Here is a 17533-nt window from a genome sequence, read left to right on the forward strand (position 1 = left end):
TTTGCTTGCAAAAACAATCTTATGTGTAGATCAAATGATGTGTATAGTAAATTGGTAAATATCTAACAATGATTGTGCCCTATTTTTACTGTTACCAAATCGCATATGCATATGTGCGGGGACCCATTAGATTATGCTTGCAGAAACAATTATGTTATAAAGTGCCAGGAAAAAGATAGGACCCAATGAAATGTAGGTGCCAAATATATATCCATCATAAATATAGTAAATGGTGTATGTGATACATCGTTAAATTTGATAGAGTATATATAAACTGGCAATATATTGGAAAACCACTATTCTAGTTGTTTATTGCATTGTGTCTCATAAGTCAGCTTTCTGCAGAGAAGTATAATTAACAAAAATTAGCTACTCAGATTTTTATCGTTTGCTGTTATCCTTCATTCTTTTTTTGTGGCTCCTTACACACTTAAACCTAGAAAAACAATACATGAGTTTTGTATCAATTAGGCAACCTGTTATTGTTGAACACTTCACATAAACATGTGTGTGTAAACCCATTTTGTCTGCAAAAATGTTGGGACTATTTAAACAGTTACTAGCCTCTTCAACCGGTGTGCACGGTAAAGCAGTGCTCTTCAACCGGTGTGCACGGTGCACCCTAGGGTTCACCAAAATATGCATGGGGTGCACAAGTACGAAAAGGTATGCAAGGGTCCATCACAAACTTTTAATGAACCACTAATATTTGACTTTCAGGATATTAGAAAAAAGATGTAGGTTTCAACTGATGTATAAATGGACCTCAGTATTTTTTAAAAATAATTTGCCCGACCACAATTTGCCCGACCAGGCACCAAAAATGTAATTGTTTTTCAACAATGTCTAAATTGGTTAAAATTTGAACGATACGTAAAATACACTTGAGGTGTGTCAATTGTTATGTTTCACATTATACTTATCCCACAATTAGTTTAAACAACTTTAAGTAGATCTCCCATTGTCCCCCAATACTTATCCCACAATTAGTTTAAACAACTTTAAGTAGATCTCCCATTGTCGGCATATATTTTTATTTATGTACTTAACAGTGTATGTACAATGGCAATATGTGTTAAACTACACTTTTAGTGTTGTAAAAGTTGAAAGTGTTATACTTTGCATTGGTGAATTGCATTTTAAAAGCTGAAAGTACAGTGTACATGTAGTTTCAAGTTTGGTGAATAATGTATGTGTTGGTAGTGATCATTTGACAAACCATTTTTACCTTTCAAGGATATAGAGATGCACAGGTTTCATTTATGCGTGTATTTGATGAAACTCAAAAGGACAATATTAAAAACTCACATAACAGTTCACTGTTTTTGGTGGTTTTTGCCCCTAAACGAGGAATTCTTGAAGTATGGTGTTGTATTTTTGGACCAAGGGTTGCAGCATTTAACATTAACAGAACATCTAGGTAAAATTAATTGTAAATTTTTATAAGTGTAATTTTGTTTCTCCACATCCAATTTGTATTTGTTGGATATACCCTGGTATTCTTACCATCAGTTACCCTAAAGCTGCAAGTGGCAGATTTCACAAAGTGAAAAGCATGTTAGATTTCACAAAGTCTCTTCAGCAATCATTAAATTTGATGCAAATTTTATCAATTATTACTCACATAAACTTGTAAATAGTTTGTGAAAAGCAATAAATAGTGAGTTTTCATTTAATCTGAGTGGATACTTTTATTTAAACAGCATATTTGTTTGTTTAAAATAATCTTGTGCACCTTGACAGAGAAAGAACAACCCACAGACACTCCACAATGTGCCATGTAATGGGCATACATTTGTGACACAATATTTGTTTATGTTTTTTGTCGTCTGTGCGACCTTTCACATAAAATTCAATAAACCAGCTCATTAAAACAATTGGTTAAAATTTGTCTGGTTTATTCAGAAATGTTCTTTTCACAAATGATAAGCAATAGTTTAAAAACATCCTGTTTAACAATTTTCCTGATTAACTAGCTTGTGATTAACCGGTTTTGTCTGTATAAAGATCCTACAAGTGTTTTACATTAGGAATATGATTATTTGGAATGATGTGTATATATTTTTGCCACCAATCAATAAATACATTATGTTATTTTGTTAACAATATTGCATCACTAGATTGCTAAAAGTGGGCCATGAAACGCTGATGCCTGATCATGCAGTGGAAAATAATCGTATGAAAACCTGGTGCTGTATAATAAGCATTGATGGACAAATCAGCTCAATTAATATACCTTTCCATGTGGCTCTAAGGTTAGTTGAATTGTTTACAACTGTTATGCATATAAAATCTTTATGTTAAAAAGCAAAAAGTAGTTCTTAATCATACTACTTGTGGTTGCCCATCATGTTTGTAGTGTTTGAAGGTATAAGGTTAGAGGTAAATCAACAACAGGTTTCCTATTCACCCCGAAGATTTCCAAATTGCTATAATAGTTTATTTATATGTTTCCAAATATGTGTATGTGTTGAAAAATCATGGATCAGTTGTCAATAACCAGTTTAAGTTGAGATTTACACAAAACCAACAAAAAGTTGTGACATAAAATGATTTAAAACTAATTAAAATATGATGCTTTTGTCACTAAACCGAACGATCCCTAAAACCAACCCTTTTTTAATTTCAGTCAAACAAATGTGTTATACTATAAGTTTATTTTTCAGTGATTCAAGTAGCAATAGAGCACGTCACATTCATCTCCTTAAAAAGATCAACTTTCTTTTGCATTCTGAAAAACCTGGTAAATATTTGTATCTCCTTTACTTAGTTTAATTTCTGTCATTTTGGTGTCGAACTGATGTTGAACCATGGTTTGATATAAACAGTTGTTAAAACGGGTGATTTAAACATTTTTCAATTCACAACATCAAATTTTATTATTATTGTATAGGTTGACAAGTCTGTCAATTGATTCTAGTTGACCAGTCAAATGCTATTTTTACTTCATAACGTAAAAATAATTTTCTTGGACTTATGTTATGGTTATGGTAAAGGGTAAAACATTTAGTAGCCTTCAAGTAGAAAAGTGTAGGGTTGATAAACTTTTGGTTTACATGATGATTGTAGATATGTATAGAATAAAGTGTATAAATTTAGTTTAATTCAAAAATTAGGGATTGGAGAAGGTAGCAAGTCATTGTGTGTTTACTTATATGATGGATACTTTTTGCAAAAGTGATATGCTCCTTTTATAAAAAATATAAACAAGTCCATGTAGGCCTACAATGATTTTGTCTGTAAAGTAATCAAAAAATGTTTTTAGATATTTAGCTTATAATGGCCCTAAAAGGATTTTTGTGAAATAAAAAAGTATATTACAGGTCAAGTAGACTTATAGGGATAAAAAATGTATGTACATGCCAAGCTTTTGTATGCTCCTTATTTACAAATCGTAAGAACAGAATCCAATTTACAACTGAGATTTTCAAGTAATATGTACAGATACCCCATTGGCTAATGGTCAAATAGTGACCTGAGATGCAGTTGGAAAAACATGTGATATAATCTAATAAGTCACAACAAATTATTAGGCTAAAGTAAGTCTTTGTAAATATCTGGTTCAACTGAATATATTTCTCACACCAAATATTCTGTACATCATAAATGTAAATATTGCTCTTACAGATGAAAATGAAATCTTAGGAATCCTTTTGAAAATGGATATGAGTTCTTTTCAGCAACAAGCCTTTGAACAAGTGCTGAAAAAAAACATTGTTCATTGTCCAACTATCCGCAGTTGTGTTAACACAATTCTGAAAAGATTGACAGAACAAGGTGATTTTTTATCAAATCTGTTTTTGTGGGCATCTGTTTTTAAAATTTTGTTGCTTAGATCAATATAAAGAAGAACGGGAGTTTTTGCGGTTTTTAAAGCATGTAATATCAGTTCTTAATATGTATGAAGACATTCAACAAATTTCAAAGGACTCTAAAATTAATGTGGTTTGTAAATGCTTAAATGGACTTAGTAGTGTACTATCATGTCTCAAAGTAATAAATTGGTGAAGGACAATACATTGAGAAGTGATGAAATGACGCAAATTCAAACAGGATTTGAGAACAAGAAAAATGTTTTTGCAACATTCTATGCATTTTTTGATCCATCCAAGAAAAGTTTTTTACATTTAGAGGTAAGATGCTTTTATGAACTATAACATCTTTAAAATAAAATCACCAATTTTCATTATTGTTATATATTAGGCTGGTTCAGGATATGTTGCATTTTAATAATACCATTCTTTTTATTTAGGATGCCAATTTTCTTTCAGTTTCAACCTGTTTGGAATATTTTTCAGCTGACAAAAATGGCATGTGCAATATGGAAAACTCTTTTGGGGATTCTAATAAACTGCAAATGATAGGTAACTGTTTGAGTTACTTTTGTTTTTGTGACAAACAAATAAACATGAAGAACAATTGTTAAAATAGCGCTGCTGCGAAGCTTCGGATTTATTCGGCTGAAAATTTTATGAATATTCAGTTTATACCAAATTTAGTGGGTTTGTTGCATCACTGGTTGAATCATTTTCTTACTGTTAATGTAATAATGTTTTTTTTAAACTGTTTGAGTGCTCTGTAACGGTTATTAGTTAAGTATAATATTTGATATTTAGTTCTAGTCTAAATTGATGCAAGTTTTGTTTTTGTCCCAAGGTCATTTTCTGTTCAGTCCATCATTTTGCAATGGATCACTACCAGCCAATGTTCTGTTCGTTATGAACAAGTTTGGAAAAATTTTAGATGATGATTTGCTTTTTCTTCTTTTTAGTTATTTTGTTGAATCAGAAAGCAAAATGTGTAAAGGTAGGTGTACATGCACTAATACCATGCATGAAAATAGTCTATTTTTGAATCCAAAAACCTGATAACCATTACTTTTGAAATTGAAAAGCAGGTAATTAAAATGAGTTTTAAATATTCTTGATATTAGATCTCACAAAGCATTCTCTTGTACTTCTTGAATACATGAAGTTGATAGCTGTGAAAAGCATTGAGGATCATGGTGAATACAAATGTACAAAGATTTTAAATTTAATCAGAGACAATGTATGCCAAGAAAAAAAAAGCACACCTGCTTGCTATATGGTGGCCTTTGTGTGCGACATCTTTATTCAATGGCTACAGGTAAAAAAATTGTGTAGTTTTATTTCAAAAAAACAAAAACAAAAAAGAACATGAATGTTGCAGGTACTTCATAGAGTAGAACATTAAACATGATTTGTGATTTTGACATACTTTTTTTCTGTTTGTCTAGATCAGTGGTCCCCAAACTGGGGTCCGTACAGCAGTTTTAGACGGTCCGCAATGAGAATTAGTCTTTAAAACTTTAAAGCAATTTTAGAGGGTCCGCACTGTACAGCAATGATTGTGATTCAATAACAAAGCTTGTTTTATGTTAGTCTTTAGTTAGCGAATGTTTTCAACATTATAGCTTTATTATTATGCTATACCAGAAAAAAATATGCTTTATTATTTGATAATATAGGGTGTTTTAGGATGTCTCTTGTGACATCATAAAGCATATATTAGGCTGCACTACCAGCTATCAGCGAATCTTTTGCATTAGTTAAAAAATATTGTTACATTAAAAAGAACCATGACTGCACCAGTGTACTATAAGAAACATGGGTTTTGCATTTTTCCTATAGCATTATGTGATTTTTATAGGGCCGCGAAATATTAAATTAATTGCGAAAGGCTCCACCAGGCACAATTTTTAGAAAAGTTTGGGAACCGTTGCTCTAGATATAGCACCATACTGTATGTGTAATTACAGTCTATGAGCAGAACGAATAGGTCAAATTAACACAGAATTTTGTGGTCACAGCTAAACATTAAACATGATTAAACTGTAACCTTTGAATGTGTTTAGAGTACTGGAACCTCCACCTGTGACATTGCAAGCTTTGAAGGTGTGCAAAAAATAGTGGCAACAGAGTTAATTTGAAATAGAGTTTTTGAAAGTATTTAAATGTTTCTTCACAGCACAAATTATTATGTGTCTGATGTTTTTTAGAACCTTTGGAAAGAGTTGATGATTGTTTTCATGTGAATGTTTTACTTGCCATTGCTCACACTGCTCATGTCCCTGCATCACAGGTTTGTGGGTAACATTTTAAACCAGTTAAAATATTGGTTTGTCTGTTGTTTTGCTTGCCTTTTTCTTTGTTATATGGTGTCCTATATTTTAGTCAGACAAAGAGGATGGAATGTATTCAAATTTGCACATGTGACAAATATGAACCATTTTTGTACATTTGAAATTTTTGTCCTTGATGAACCAGTTGTTCCACCAGTAGGCACTCAAAACATACCTAAATTCAACTGCCAACAATGTAAACAGTTTTTGGTTTCATGCCAGGCGTGCAATTCAAGTTATAAAGCCCACCCTTAGTGATAGGAAACAACAGTTTTGCACATTAACAAACTTTTAACCTGACAGATTTTATATCTTTAGTTTAGAATCATATTATGACCAATACAACTGGAAAGGTGGCTATATATTTGCAATTTACATACATGCTATTTTCACATACACAAGTTGCCACTTACAAAAATGTACATTGAGTTGTCTAAATTTTTATTGGGTCTACCTTAACATAGCAGTTTACAACATAATTGTTTCTGCAACCGACATGCATGGGTCGCATAACACATTTACATGTAAACTAGTAATATTAACAATATGGTGTGATTTAAAAACACACCTTAAGGCAGGGGTGGGAAAACTACGGCCCGCCAAATGTTAGTAAATTTTTAAGAGAAAAGTTACCGAGCAACGCTGAATAGTATTATAAGCACAGGCGTAGAGTTTTTAAAAATAATAAAAAATACTTGCCGATACCTATACCATGTGCAGTATCTGTACCCGCACCATACTTAGGAATCAAACACAGATACGTTTTACGAGCTTTAGCCTGTTTCTGCCCAGTTATTATGCAAGTCGTCACTTACCACAATTTCTTCGTTCGATAAAAGTAAATAAAAGTAAAATCGATTCATGTTTTTAAATACAGCCCACTTCACACTGTTAACGGCAAAACTTTGGTCACTTTGGATCAAGTTTAGGTCGTTGCACTACTTTGCAAATGGACAAAAAACGGCTTCAGAATCGCTAAAAGGATGCTAAAAGCGGCTCGCATGGATACTAAAAGCGGCTCGCATTGTTTAATGTTGGCGCAAGGAATTTATTAACAAAAAAACGTGCTTGTTTAAATGCTTGTTTATTTTAAAACAATTACAACTGTAGTGTTTCAACCAATTTTGTCCCATCAAGTGACAACAAACGTACAGCCACCGTACAGCCACACGCGGCCGCGGAGACGAGTTTGTGCGGCCGTGACCATGTATATTAAAATACATGCACTGCATGGCGGCCGTGACGTAACTAAAACTATTTTGCCAAATATTTTGATTTTTAAACTGCTAAAAACGGATTTCGTGAGACTGGAAAAAAGATTACCAGCCTAGTAACTATATGTGTCAGGCTTTTTATTCGCTCATTGTGTGAAAACAATGCGAAATAACAGGCACCACAAAAGTCACAATACCGATTATGACGTTATAAACAGTTAGCTTCGTTTAGCTAAACTTATGCACTAAGTTAGAAATTATTAATCTGAGCATTTTAGGTGGATTTAAATGATATATATATGATATAAACCAAATGCTTTACACCAGTTATTTTAAAACAAAAACAAGCAAGCAATCGGCAGCCGTTGATGAAATACTATGCGGCCCCATAAGATAAAGAACTTTTGAATGCGGCCCTTGGACTGAAAAGTTTGCCCACCCCTGCCTTAAGGATTTGTCATTCAATCGTTGAAAAAGAAGACTCATTTGATATGCTTTTTTTTAAAAAATATTTTTTTTTGAAAAATAAACTCTGGGAACACCTTAAACCAGGGGTTCCCAACCGGTGGTATGCGTACCACTAGTGGTACGCGAAGGGTTTTCAGGTGGTACGCGAGTAGCTTCTGTTTTGTTCACAAAAACTTTAATTTGCAACTTTATATTTTGTTTGTCTGGTTTTGTTTACAAAAAAACAGTCCCCAGGCCTATTGTCATTGTTACGTAACTATTCCTGTTGTTTTGTATCATTACGATCTTCAAAATACAGGTCATGTCAATTCTCAACAAAAAGCATAGTTGCTACTTGCTATGAAAAGCCGAACAACGCTGCGGCACAGTACGCGTTAATTATGTCAAATGATTGCTGTTGATAGATATATCTACTGTTTTGGTGCTTAAGATAGCGTTGAATGAAATATGGTTCAAACAAATTAGTTGTTCTGCAAGAAGTGGTACCATAGAGCACTGTAGAGTACATTAGTGCTCTATGGTGGTACGCGTGGCAGTGCAGAGCGTCCAGGTGGTACGGGATCGTAAAAAGGTTCGAAACCCCTGCCTTAAACCAATCATTTGGTGTCCACATGGTGAGACTATAGTTCAATGGTATTTGTTATGCGTAACAAAGTTAGGTGAAAAACAATTTGTCATGTATACGCAAAATGGCGTATTAATTTATAGTGTCTCTAATACAGTACTGTTAGGTGTTTGGGAAAATTTGTGTTTAAAAACTGACCTTGGACAGCAATATCAAAGCCAGATATTGAATTGAATTTTTTTTCTGTTCTTTTTATGGGTCCCCTTCCCTGAAGGACTTAACCAACTAATCCCTAAAATGGGTGACCCTTTTAATCATGTTCGAATTGGATGAAAATTGGACAGCTTGTAGAATTTGCTATTCATATGTATCCATTTTTTGTTTTACCCCATTATGTCACTATTTACTCCTTCCTTTCTTTGAAAAAGAACATTAAATATGACATACTTCAAACAATATCTGGAGTGAATCTAAATTTATATAGTTTGTACTACATAGAATTATGATTTAAGCCCAGTGCTGATCACTGCGTTTTACCTTACAATACTAAACGTTCACATGGTTATCTCTTGAAATGCATTATCTACAACTTTGCATGTGTTGGGACCCATGAGTTTCTGCTTGCAGAAACAACTAAGGTTATAGAAGACAGTAGATGGTATGGGACCCAATATAAAATAAGCATAGGAAATATATTAATGTTTTAAAATAGGTTATAGTGTAAATGCAACAACAAAATGTTCTAAGCCACCCTTCTAGTTTTTACTACTTTTGTAAATATATGATGACGATAATGATGCAAAAAAATATGGACAAAACTTTTTTTAAGTTTGGGTTAATGCTTTCTAATCGTACCATTTTTATACCAAAACCAATTCACATATATACCTGTGTGGGGACCCCCGTTTTTGCTTGTAAAAACAGTCATGTGTGTAGATCAAATAGAGGGTATAATAAACAGTAAATAGGGTATAGAATATATAAAATGGAAGTATACAGGAACTCCACTTCTCTGGTTTGAATTGGAAATGACTAATTATAGTAATTGCTAGTATCCTTTTGTTTTTTTAGATCAATTTATCCTCACTAGTTTGTGTTTCTGATGTTCTTCAAAATGGCAGAGGTATTTAATTGGGTTGTATAGTAAATAATGTTTTATGTCCGAACAAATATGGCAAATGTTCTAAACAGTGGCAAAAACCATACCAAAAGACATTTATACTGTAATAAATGCTGCTTTTAGTACCAATCCTTTTATGGAATAATAATTAGGAATCCTGTATATGGAAAATATCTCCAAACCTGCTGTTGTTTTGCTTGTGACATGTGCTGTACACTACAGGTCATATACCTGAGCTGCTTAGCCGAGCTTTGGGAAGATCAGAAGTGTCTTGCAAAATGTTGTTCTCCGAAACTTTGGATGTAACTCTTTCAGAGCATTGGAAAGAATTTGTAGGTAAGTTATATACAAACAACACTTTTTTATTGCATTGGCATATTACTTTTTAGGCTGATTGTTATATGTTTATTTATTCCAACCACATGTAAGTGGTTACCCCGATACTTTTAAGTCATAAAACATTGCATTTAGTATGCTGTCAGTCAACACAAATGAAAAGGTTCCATGGTGTAATGGTCTTATAAGTGCAAGTGGGCATAAGTTAGATGTGTTTGTGATCAACTTGCATTAGGTGCATCATACTGTTGCAGGTTGTAGATATTGTGCATCACTAGCTTAATGTTGTCATATTCTTTACTGACTTTTTCTTTAAACGAGTGATCAACTTTTTCAATTCTCCCCTTTTGGAACTCTGGGTCAACACTTTCACCATGAGATTATTATTATGGGTCCCCTTCCCTGAAGGGGACACATATTGATTTTACTCGAATTGTTTTTGTTTTTTTTCTTTTTTTTCTTCCCAAAGTTTGTCCGACTCGTTTTTCCATCAAATGTTTGATGGATTTGGCTGAAATTTACACAGATGGTAGATATAGTTATGTAGATGGGCATCCCACTTTGTTTTTGTTGATAACCCCAGTATTTACTCCGCTAGTCCTATAAAATGGGTGAGTTTTTAAACTGTGTCAGAATTGGCTGAAATTTGGGTTTCTTGTAAAGTATGCCATTTGTAGGTGTCGATTGTTGTGTTCAACCCTGTAGTCCTAACATTTACCCCACAAGCCCCTAAAGTGTAAAACGTATTTGTATGTTACTGGGCACCACAAACGAAAGATTTCTTTGGAGCAATAGTGTTACAAGGGCAACCAGTTGTTTGTTGCTCATTGGTGGGTTGCTTGGTGGTCGTTTTTGCGCCATGGCAGTTAGGGGCTTGTTAACAGCCCTATGACGTCAGAAACAGTAACGGTTGTTGCTCAAAACACCTCTAGTGGTCGAAATTTTAAACATTGGCGGATTGGGCTGAAATTTTGCAGTACTATTGATTGAGTCATTGTGTTTTTTATATATTTTTTAGTTTGTGTGTCAAACCCAATTAGTTGCCCTACTAGCCCCCTGAAATGGGTCAGTTTTTTAAAACGTTAAATAGGACATACTTCAAACAATATCTGGAGTGAATCTAACTTTATAGTTTGTATTCTACATAGCATTATTATTTAAGCCCAGTGCCGATCACTGTGTTTTACCTTACAACACCCGACTTTCTCATGGTTATCTCTTGAATTGCATTATTTTCAACTTTGCATGTGTGGGGACCCATGAGTTTTTGCCTGCAGAAACGACTAAAGTTATAAAAGATGATGGCTAATATGGGACCCAATACAAAATAAGCAAAGGAAATATATTTATGTTTTAAGATAGGTTATAGTGTATATGCAAGGGCAATATGTGCTAAGCCACCCTTCTAGTTTTGTACAAAAATTATTGCCTTTTGAGCAAAGGGTGGCAATTATCAGCCCCTGACCAATTTCATTACCCGAGTTAAATGAATTCCCTAGTCAAATCGTTTTTCCTTGCATAGGATAGGAATAGTTTGTTACATTAAAAAAATACTATGGTAATGTATTACTGTATTGTGCAAACAGTCCCCTTCTTCTGATGTAAATCTGGTTGCGAGTTAGATGGCCTAATTAAATAATGTTCCATACACCTCAGATTTTAAAAAAAATTTTGGGTCACGGGATATGGTACTTGTGCTTGTGCATTACTGCACATACCAGTTGGAGGGTTGTTAACAGCCTTGTGATGTCAGAAGCATTAACGAATGTTGCTAATAACACCTCTGGTCAGAATTTTAAACATTGGCCGATTTGGATAAAATTTTACATTATACTTTTTGGTGTAGAATCCCATTAGTTGCCCCACTAACTCCCTAAAATGGGTGAATTTTTTTTCAACAAGTGCAGAATTAAATGAAATTTGGACATTTGTTATTTATAGGTGTCATTTGTTGTGTTTAACCCTGTAGCCCAATATTTACCCCTCTAGCCCCCTAAAATGGTTGAGTTGTTTGAACAGTGTCGGAATTGGCTGAAATTTGTATAGCTTGTAGAATGTGCCATTTATAGGTGTCAATTGTTGAGTTTTACCCTGTAGCCCCAACATTTACCTGATTAAGTTATGTTTTACTCTATAACTTTACTGGTTATCCCTCCAACTTTATGAAATTATGAAACTATAAAATGGTTCAAATTAAATTCCGACATAATGACTTGAGAGTACTAAACAACACTGAGGGTCAATCTCACGCACTTCTAACGTATTCAAGCAAAGTTGGTGACGTCATAGATAAGATTACATCATACAATTATGCGCAAACAATAGCCGTTTTTGTTATTTTGATTGAAAACAATGGGGCATTACTCGGTAGAAGAGAAACCTGTACATTCCACTTTATTAACTTACACTTCTAGATTTATCAAATTAAATTACTTTCCAGTTTTTGAAGCGCTAGTAGGCCTATAGAAAGTGTAAAAGTGAAACAAGTTTGAAGGAAAGACCTTTACCGTTATATTAAAAGATGTATAGCTGGTCACCATACATAGCCTTAACAAAGCGTCCTCTGTGGCCAAATAAACAGCCCAACCTTGCTCTCGAGATTGCAAAAAGTACAAACAAATCGCCAAATGCTATATATTCAAATAGCAGCAAAAGCTCATATGCCCCATGTGCCTGATGTTTGTTTGCAAGACAAAATAAATTTATTCTTGTGTATTTTTATACAATCAGTAATTTTGAAATCGCCCCCCAAATCTCAAAATTGTCATGATCTCCCCCGTTGAAGAACCCTGCTCTAAAGTGTAGAATTTATTTATTTGCAACTAGGCACCACAAACTGAAGGTTTTTGTGGTATAATAGCATAAAAAAGGCAACATAGCATATGCTATTTGTGTTTAACATATACAGACAAATCCGGTTAATCCGTTTAATTGCATCACAATTTAAAAAACCATAGCGTCGCCCATCGTTTGTTTGGAAAAAACGTCCTGTTAATCGCATACTGGTTTATTGCATAAACCGGATATTCACATCGATTTTCAACAAAATATGCGATTAACCGGATTGATGATTTCTATGTGAAAGTCGTTGATCATGTGACAGTCATGCTAATCTTGCAGCTGCAGTTTTGCTAAGTAAGCTAAAAAGTAGCACCGCAATCTGAGTCTTTGAAGGTCGAATCCGGTTAATTGCATCACTTATTCTTTTTGTCAAAAAAAACAATTATTCTTTTTGTCAAACTAAAATCAATTATTCTTTTTCTCAATTGGATAAATGGTTATAAAACAAACTAATGCAGCTCACCTTAGCGCCCTTGCGCTGTAAAATGTGCCAAAGTTGTAATTTTGACCAGGTTTCGGTCATGTACTTTGGGGTTTGGGTTTGCTTACAAATATGCACTTAGCACTTGTATATTAGCATGTGTATATTAAGTGAGGGGCCTAGCACATTTATAAGGGAAACTTCACAAAACAAGACTAAAATGCCATAAACCGTTGTCATAGGGAAGTTCCCAAATTTAAATGTTGGGCCCCTTAGCTACGATGCGATGTAACACATCTTCAAATAAACCTAACTGCAAGAGAAAGCAAAAATCAAGCGAACTGTGTCGTGTGCGTCAAATAAAGAGTGTGTGTGCGATTCTACTGTTTCTTCAACACACTTGGACGATTGCACCATAGCCAACACAGTTAAGAAGCATGACGTCATGTATTGCGCTGAGAGTAATAAATCTAGTTTTGACTTTAGAGTACTTTTTTCAATTCTCGGCAACAAAAGAGAGAAATCACTGTTCTGTTGCCATAGTTGAGCGTCAAGGCAACTTGTTTTAGCTGGGGAAGTAAAATTGAGCACTTATGTTAACGGCGTGTACTGTTTACATAGCAACTAAATTATCACATAATCCGGTTAATCGCATCAAATGCCCTTGGCAAATCAATGATGTGATTAACCGGATTTGTCTGTACTTTAAGGCAACATAACATATACTGTTTTGCATATGATCGGGTGTGTTAACAACCTTATGCTGTCAGAAGCATTTTCCACTGTTGCTCAAAATACCTAGTGGTTAAAATTTTAATCATTAGCCGATGCGGGTGAAACTTTATAGGACTGTAGTTTTGAGTCATTGTAGTTAGGTATTTTATTAATTTGGGTGTAACCCTAAAATAGGTGAAAAAAAATTGTGAACATTATCTGAATTGGATGAAATTTTAAAACTTTAAAGACTATGCCACTTTGAGGTGTCAGTTGTTTAGTTTTACCCCATTACAATTTTATGAATTAAATAAAATTTGGATAGTTATTGATTCAGCAGAATATTGATTACTATGCCATGAGTTTTCTTGCAGAAAACAGGTTGCAAAAACATTGGGTAGTATGGAACGCAATATAAAATAACTGTAGGGTATGTATGTATATGCTGTGAAATAGAATATAGTCTATGTTCTAAGCCAAACTTCTAGTTCTTTTTTTTTCTGTCTAAGCTGGTTTGTTTCATGTGTTTGGTCAAGAAAGAGTGCTTTAAACTTACTCAAATTTACACACATGTCAGGTGGTTGTCCAAAGTTGATCCTTTCAAAGTTTGACTCCGGATAACCCAGTAGTTCACCCACAGGCCCTGAAAACATGAAATTTTACGAAAGACTCTACTCGATAAAATACATGATCCAATTCACCCCATAACCCTGGAATATTCATTACTGGCTTGACCAGTCCTATAGGTTCCTGAAGGTCAAATTGTAGGTATCGCAGAACACACTTAGCACTTTCAGTGCGCCCAGCGAACATGCATTCAGTCCAGATTGTTTCAATTATTGTGCACAATTGCATTGTCCTGTTTGCTGCAAGGCTTTTACAGCTATCATATAGAATTATAATGAATATTATGCTTTTATTATGTACACCATGTCCAAAACAAACAACATCTCAAAGGTTTTTTTTTGGCTGTGATGGAGCGCAACACAATTTATACATTTTAACTACCTCAAACCTTTGCAACAACAGTTGGTTTTGGTACCTTGTTATGAAACAAAAGTCCATTCACATATTCAGTAGAGCTTCTAGCACAGGAACTCAGAGTGGTGCTTGGCGTTTATGGTGACAATAATTGCTGAGTCAGGAATTTGCTGACGGAATTTTTATTACTGTTAATAGTAAAAGTGGTAAGATTAGATTTTAGAATTTGTGTGTTTACGATGTTTTAGTATTTTGGCGGACACACATGAAAATGCGTTTTCCATTCTGCATTAATGAAAACAGTTTACGTGCTCATTGCTTTTGGGACAAAGTTGCTGAATGGAACAAATCTCCCAAGGTGAGTGTAGAGTTTATATCATGTACAGGTAATGTGTTTTTGTTATACAGTCATTATGGGTCCCCTTCCCTTTTTTCCGTCTAATGTAGATTTGTTCCCACGTTTTGTTTAAAAAAGAATGGTTTAAACTTTTTCAAATTTACACACATTATAGATATTCGTCTAAAGATGGTCCATGTGAATTGACCCTGTTTGATCCCTCAGTTCACCCACAGCCCCCCAAAACGTGAAATTTTTAAAATGGCTATACTTGCTAAAGCAGATGATTCTGGAGTTTCTTACTTTTTTGATTGGTACATTGCAGCGTATTTTATTTTGTAACTTGAAGTTGTATATATCCATTTTCACCCCTTTACCCCCAAATATTTGTTTGTTTGTTCACATGTTAATGAGGTCAGAAATACAAGACTTAACTTGCTGAAATTTTAAACAGCTGTGGATAGGGTGCTCCTTGTTGGCTGTAAAAAATTCAGTGCAATCGGCTCAGTAATTATGCCCCCCCTTCCCTGAAGGGGACACATATTGAATTTACTCAAATTGTTGTTGTTGTTTTTCTTCTTTTTTTTCTTCCCAAAGTTTGTTCGACTCGTTTTTCCATCGAATGTTTGATGGATTTGGCTGAAATTTACACAGATGGTAAATATAGTTATGTAGATGTGCATCCCACTTTGTTTTTATTGATAACCCCAGTATTTACCCCGCTCGCCCCCTAAAATGGGTGTTTTTACCCAAAGTTTGTCCGACTCATTTTTCCATCAAATGTTGGATGGATTTGGCTGAAATTTACACAGATGGTAGATATAGTTATGTAGATGGGCATCCCACTTTGTTTTTGTTGATAACCCCAGTATCTACCCTGCTAGCCTTCTAATATGGGTGAGTTTTTAAACAGTGTCAGAATTGGCTGAAATTTGGATTTCTTGTATAGTATGCCATTTATAGGTGTCGATTGTTGTGTTCAACCCTGTAGTCCTAACATTTACCCCACAAGCCCCTAAAGTGTAAAACGTATTTGTATGTTACTGGGCACCACAAACAAAAGATTTCTTTGGAGCAATAGTGTTACAAGGGCAAGTAGTTGTATTGCTCGTTGGTGGGTTACTTGGTGGTCGTTTTTGCGCCATGGCAGTTAGGGGCTTGTTAACAGCCCTATGACGTCAGAAACATTAACTGTTGTTGCTCAAAACACCTCTAGTGGTCGAAATGTTAAACATTGGCGGATTGGGCTGAAATTTTGCAGTACTATTGATTAAGTCAACGCAGTCGTCACTTGACCATTTTCTCACTGGTTCTAATTAAGATGTTACGATGTTAGTTATATTGCGCTATAAACGTCAAAGTAGGTCAACTTACTCGTGTTTCGAAACGCAGACCGACAACGCAGCACGATTTGTTACACCTGTGTAACGTGACTTCTCAAACTGAAAGCGTTAATAAAACTGTTTCAGAACAGGTTTTGGACATAAAAAGCCCAGCTAAGCAATTGTATTGTTGGTATGTTGAAACTTAACGGCACCAGGGAATGCTATGTGCAGATTAAAAATCATAATTCAACAAATATAGGGCAATTATGGAAAAAAAATGTTGAAATAGTGATGCACCGAAGTTTCGGTTGGCCGAAACATTTCGGCCGAATACGCTGTTTTTCGATGTTTCGGTTTCGGTTTCGGCCCGAACTTTTTTTGAAAAATCGGCCGAAACCGAACTTTTTGATGGCATGAAATTAATGCCTAAACTATCATTTTCGCCTATGCGAAACGTAATAAATTAACTAATTGTTGAGTTTATAAAATACGAGCCACATTGTCTACAAAATATTACAAGTTTAGTAAAGGCCCAAACCTTTTTAGGCGGGTTCGGTGCATCACTAGTTGAAACTTTGTTAAAAGTTTAAATAGTTGGACTCATCCATTTTCCACCTCGTGAAAACAACGCGCAACTCCATGTCAAAATAAGTCCAATTGACCGCGAAAAGCGCAAACCTGCCCACTGAAAAGCGAATATCTCGGCCTCGCGCATAACTGGACATGCTATCAGGCAGTCTTTTTGCACTGTTCAATTAAGACAGTGGTTCACAACCTTTTTGCCTTTGCGGACCCCTTTCGGTACTGTCAAGCTAATCGCGGACCCCTTTGAAGGTTTTGGTATTTTTTTTCCTTTTTTTATTAACAAGCAACCCAAAATAGGTGCAGAATATACCAACCACGTTTGGTCCAGGACCAAAATTTCAATCACTTTGACTGGGCTGCGACATCGGAACTTAATAATAAAGAACCATTACATTGTGATGTGACGTTGTTTACCACTGAAAAATTACCTCTGTTGCATCACAATGGGGTTAAAATGTCACAATGCATTTTGGTTTGTCGCAAT

At 34.7% G+C, this 17533-nt stretch overlaps 1 protein-coding gene across 4 annotated transcripts in view; it reads left to right on the forward strand.

The window, feature by feature from the left end:
• LOC145222348 (rab3 GTPase-activating protein non-catalytic subunit-like) overlaps positions 1 to 17533 on the forward strand; it is a 45428-nt gene that overhangs the window by 23204 nt on the left and 4691 nt on the right. For all 4 annotated transcript variants that reach the window (XM_080088446.1, XM_080088447.1, XM_080088449.1 and 1 more), the window contains 14 exons: positions 1237 to 1420; positions 2121 to 2255; positions 2667 to 2743; positions 3628 to 3777; positions 3836 to 3945; positions 4011 to 4133; positions 4253 to 4364; positions 4657 to 4806; positions 4934 to 5127; positions 5876 to 5915; positions 6020 to 6102; positions 9461 to 9512; positions 9732 to 9845; positions 15051 to 15160. In XM_080088446.1, the coding sequence (XP_079944572.1) occupies positions 1237 to 1420; positions 2121 to 2255; positions 2667 to 2743; positions 3628 to 3777; positions 3836 to 3945; positions 4011 to 4133; positions 4253 to 4364; positions 4657 to 4806; positions 4934 to 5127; positions 5876 to 5915; positions 6020 to 6102; positions 9461 to 9512; positions 9732 to 9845; positions 15051 to 15160 (1634 nt within the window). The remainder of the gene's footprint in view (positions 1 to 1236; positions 1421 to 2120; positions 2256 to 2666; positions 2744 to 3627; positions 3778 to 3835; positions 3946 to 4010; positions 4134 to 4252; positions 4365 to 4656; positions 4807 to 4933; positions 5128 to 5875; positions 5916 to 6019; positions 6103 to 9460; positions 9513 to 9731; positions 9846 to 15050; positions 15161 to 17533) is intronic.

Source organism: Phallusia mammillata, chromosome 4, assembly GCF_965637545.1.
Source record: "Phallusia mammillata chromosome 4, kaPhaMamm4.hap1.1, whole genome shotgun sequence".
In the NCBI taxonomy this organism is placed as follows: domain Eukaryota; kingdom Metazoa; phylum Chordata; class Ascidiacea; order Phlebobranchia; family Ascidiidae; genus Phallusia; species Phallusia mammillata.